The 3,890-nt window shown below is 15.1% G+C and overlaps 2 protein-coding genes across 2 annotated transcripts, besides 2 other annotated features; both read left to right on the forward strand. All coding sequences in view use genetic code 6, as the record gives it.

Moving 5' to 3' along the window:
- Positions 1-228: 228 nt before the first annotated feature.
- IMG5_043400 (hypothetical protein) lies at positions 229-699 on the forward strand (the record flags this gene model as incomplete). The annotated part of the gene is made up of 1 exon (XM_004037649.1): positions 229-699. The coding sequence occupies one exon, from the start codon at positions 229-231 to the stop codon at positions 697-699; it is 471 nt and encodes a 156-aa protein (XP_004037697.1).
- A 527-nt stretch (positions 700-1,226) lies between these two features.
- Positions 1,227-1,292: a microsatellite.
- A 653-nt stretch (positions 1,293-1,945) lies between these two features.
- Positions 1,946-1,985: a microsatellite.
- A 349-nt stretch (positions 1,986-2,334) lies between these two features.
- Positions 2,335-3,268, forward strand: IMG5_043410 (protein kinase domain protein; the record flags this gene model as incomplete). Its single annotated transcript, XM_004037650.1, has 3 exons — positions 2,335-2,410; positions 2,465-2,952; positions 2,999-3,268. Coding segments are annotated over exons 2-3 (476 nt in total), but the record flags the coding sequence as incomplete, so codon positions are not given.
- Between the last annotated feature and the right edge of the window lie 622 nt (positions 3,269-3,890).

Here is a 3,890-nt window from a genome sequence, read left to right on the forward strand (position 1 = left end):
ATTATTTACATCATTATATTTTTGTTCGGATTAACATAAATCGTAATTTAAAATATCATAATATCCTTATTCGTATATAATAGTCTTTTTTTATTGTTTTAAACATTTCCTATAACTCTAATGCTTGTTCTTAATTTATCAAGCAGTTTATTTTTTTTTAATTTTTGGTTTATTCTACTTATTCGTCTTATAAACTTTGATAACAATTGAGATTTTTATTTAAAGAAAATGATTTATTTTAAAAGCTGCAATTAATATCGCTTTTTTAACTATTAATTTCATTTTACGATTATTAATTTTACTCTTTTATATCTTCTTAAGACAATTATTAATTTAATTTTTATTACTAAGTTTTTATTAACTTGCTATTTTCTTATCTCTTATCTTAATTATTGGTACTTTTGTCTTTGTTAAAATATATTTTATTAAATTAACAAAATGAACTTTTTAAATTTTTGGATTGATTTTTAGTCATGCTTTTAGGAGTTTATAATTTAGAATTATTTGTTGAATTAGCAATACTTTTTAAATTGCTTTATATTTTATTAATATTTTGAGTTTCTACTAATTTTGCTTAGCTAGCTTTTTTCAATTATTTATTTATACTTTACAGCATAATATTCATGTCTAATAAATCAAGTTTTTTTTTAGTTTCTTCATTTTGCATAATTTTTTAATTATTTAATTTTTTATCGTTGAATTAATAAATATATTATCGAATTTCAATTATTTCTTTGTTAAAAATCCTGTTTACTTACAATAACAACTTTTTCTTCTAACATTTATTTTTCTTTTATTTTGCTAGTTTAGTGATTATTTTTCACATAATATACTATCATATTCTTTTCCTAATCATATAAATTATTTTTTAATCTTTCTATTGGACTATTTTATCCTTCATTATTTTTATTATTTATTTAGAAATATATATAAATTACTGTAGCATGATTTGTTAGTAATTATTGCATTTTAATTTAAGTAATAAATGCTACTTTAAATATGTTATAACTTATGTTCTCTATTTTATATTTTTTTTGATAATTTATCTTCAATAAGGTTTTCATTATAATAAATATTATCGATATTGCTTTGTTGGTGAATTTCTTGTTTTTTTTCAGAATATCCAATTTCTTTTGTATATTGGGCTTTAAAATTATATAAGTGCTTTTTATTTTAATTATCTGTCATATTATAAATATAATAAAAAATAAATTATAATTTTCACCTTTATATTAATAATTAATTTATATATACAAAAATATATAATAATAATTTATATAATTATATAATTTGGTGTTAACTTTGAAATCTAAATTTATAATTTTGACTTGAAAAATGGTTAATATATGTTTTATATATAATTCGCCTTATTAATAACATCTAAAAAAATAAAAATAAAAAATTAAAATTTAATTTTTTTATTTTTTCTTTTGTAAAAATTATAGCATTAAATAATATTTTTCAACAAGAAAAAAGTTTCTAAACATGTTAAATATATTTGCATATTTTTTTTTTTCGCATGTATTTTATTTTATCTGAGTTGATAGATTTTTGTAAATTTTTTTTAAAAATTTAACTAAGATTTTCGCATTCTAGATTAAGTTAATAAAATAAATTATAGAAAATGTAATTGAAAAAATAATATATAAAAATTTAGAAAAATAATATTAATGGGTATCTTAAAAAGAAGATGCTTATATAATAGAATACAGTTAATTAAATATATTAATTTATTTAGATTATTTAATTACTGAATAAGTTAAAAGAATTAATAATTTTTATAATTTTACTCATATTAATTATACTTTAATTATTTATTTAAAAATTAAAAATAATCTATAATTATAATTTTTATTAGATATATTAATTTTATTTAAAAATAAAAAAATGAATTATATTAATTATAAAACATAATAAAATAATATAAGTATAATTTGTAAAAATAATTATTTTACTTATAAATTCATTATTATTAACTAATAAATACATATAGTTAATATTTTCTTAGAGGAACATAAATATTATTTTTATATTAAGATATAATTACTTATATATTAAATCTATTTTAATTTTAAAATATAATTAATTACTATTTTGTAAAGTTAGATGTATTTTATTTAAATTTTTTAAAAAAATAAAAATTAAAGAAATTTTTAAAAAATTATTAAAAAAGTAATTTTTTTTTAAAAAAAAATATATGATGAATTTTTTAATCTATAACATTTTTATAAATAATTTAATAAAACAAAATGGGTATTATTAATAATAAAAATTTATATTACAATTCAAATACTAATTCGTAAACATAATCTTAAGCTTCATCATAAGATTAATAAATTTTTAGTTAAGAAGATACTTTTAAAAAATATTCTACTAAATAAACAATAAATAGTTTTACTATATATATTGAGTGAAATATATTACATTTTATATATTTATAAAATATATTATATAAATTAAAAAGTAAAAATTCAATCGAAAAACTTGATGCATTTTAATTTATTTAATATGATTATTAATTTTAATAATTAATTTCTCTTTAAATAATTGTTAAAACATAAAATACAGGAAACGAGGGATTAATTATTATTTCAAAAGCAATTAAAAATTTAAATAATTTAAAACATTTAGAAATATCAGTACCGTAATTATTTTTAAAAAATAGCAATTACGATTTTATAATTATAATAGAGCAAATAATATTGGATATGATGGAGCTAACATTTTAGGAAAATCTTTGCAAAATATGAAGGAGCTATAAAGTTTAAATATTGATTTATCATGGAATTATTTAGGATATAATTAAAATCTTTAAATTTTACCTTTTTAAAGAAATTTATTAATTTTGATAATTAATTTAAGATGGAATAGTATTGGAGATTAAGGTTTAACTTGTATTTCTGATAGTATTATAAAGATGAGAAATTTATAATATTTAGATATTGATCTATTGTAAAAAATAAATATATCATTTTTTTTAATAGTCTTTTTACAAAAGCAATAATTAAATCTAAAATAATGGATATTCAGCTTTAGCTAGATCTATTGGATATATAAAAAATTTAGTTAAGTTAAATATCAATTTAGGAAAAAATATTATAAAGGATAATGGAGTAATTAATTTTAATAAAGAAATATAAAAACAAAAAAATCTAGTGGAGCTTGCCTTAATTTTAGATGAAAACTAAATTGGATATAATACAAATTTACATTTTTATAATTCATTAAATTATTTAACAAAATTAAAAAATTTGATTCTGAAATTTGAGTAAATAAAAAAATATCTAAAATTTATATTACATTTTTTATTAATATTGTAGTTAAAATAAATTATCAAATATTGGACTAATTGATATTTCTAATTCTATATAAAATTTAATTTAGCTTGAAAAATTAACTATAAATTTAGGGTATTTTTTTTTTTAATTTAATATATTTTTAATATTAAAGCGCTAACAATGTTGAAAAATAAGGATTTTTTTAATTTACGAATTGTTTAAAGAACTTGATTAATTTAATTTATTTAGATTTAGACCTTGGGTATTATTAAATTTTAATTAATTTACTTTAAATAAAATTAACTTTTAAGAAGCAATTAATTAAACTCATAAACATTTGCTAATCTTATAAGTTAATTATAATACATAAAGAAAATAAAATAGTTAAATCTTAATTTTAAATGGAATGGATTAGAAGATAATGAGATTATTTGTTTAGGAGATTAATTAAAGAAACTTTCTTTTATACAAAATCTTTAACTTTATTTAAAGTTATAAATATATTTTTAAAAAATATAATAAAAAATAAATTATTAAAATAGTAATAATAATATAGGGTAGTAAGGTGGTATGTATTTAGGTAGTAAAATTAGCTGCTTGAAAAAGCTATCT

The sequence above is a fragment of the Ichthyophthirius multifiliis genome, assembly GCF_000220395.1.
Source record: "Ichthyophthirius multifiliis unplaced genomic scaffold scaff_1120509249941, whole genome shotgun sequence".
In the NCBI taxonomy this organism is placed as follows: Eukaryota; Ciliophora; class Oligohymenophorea; order Hymenostomatida; genus Ichthyophthirius; species Ichthyophthirius multifiliis.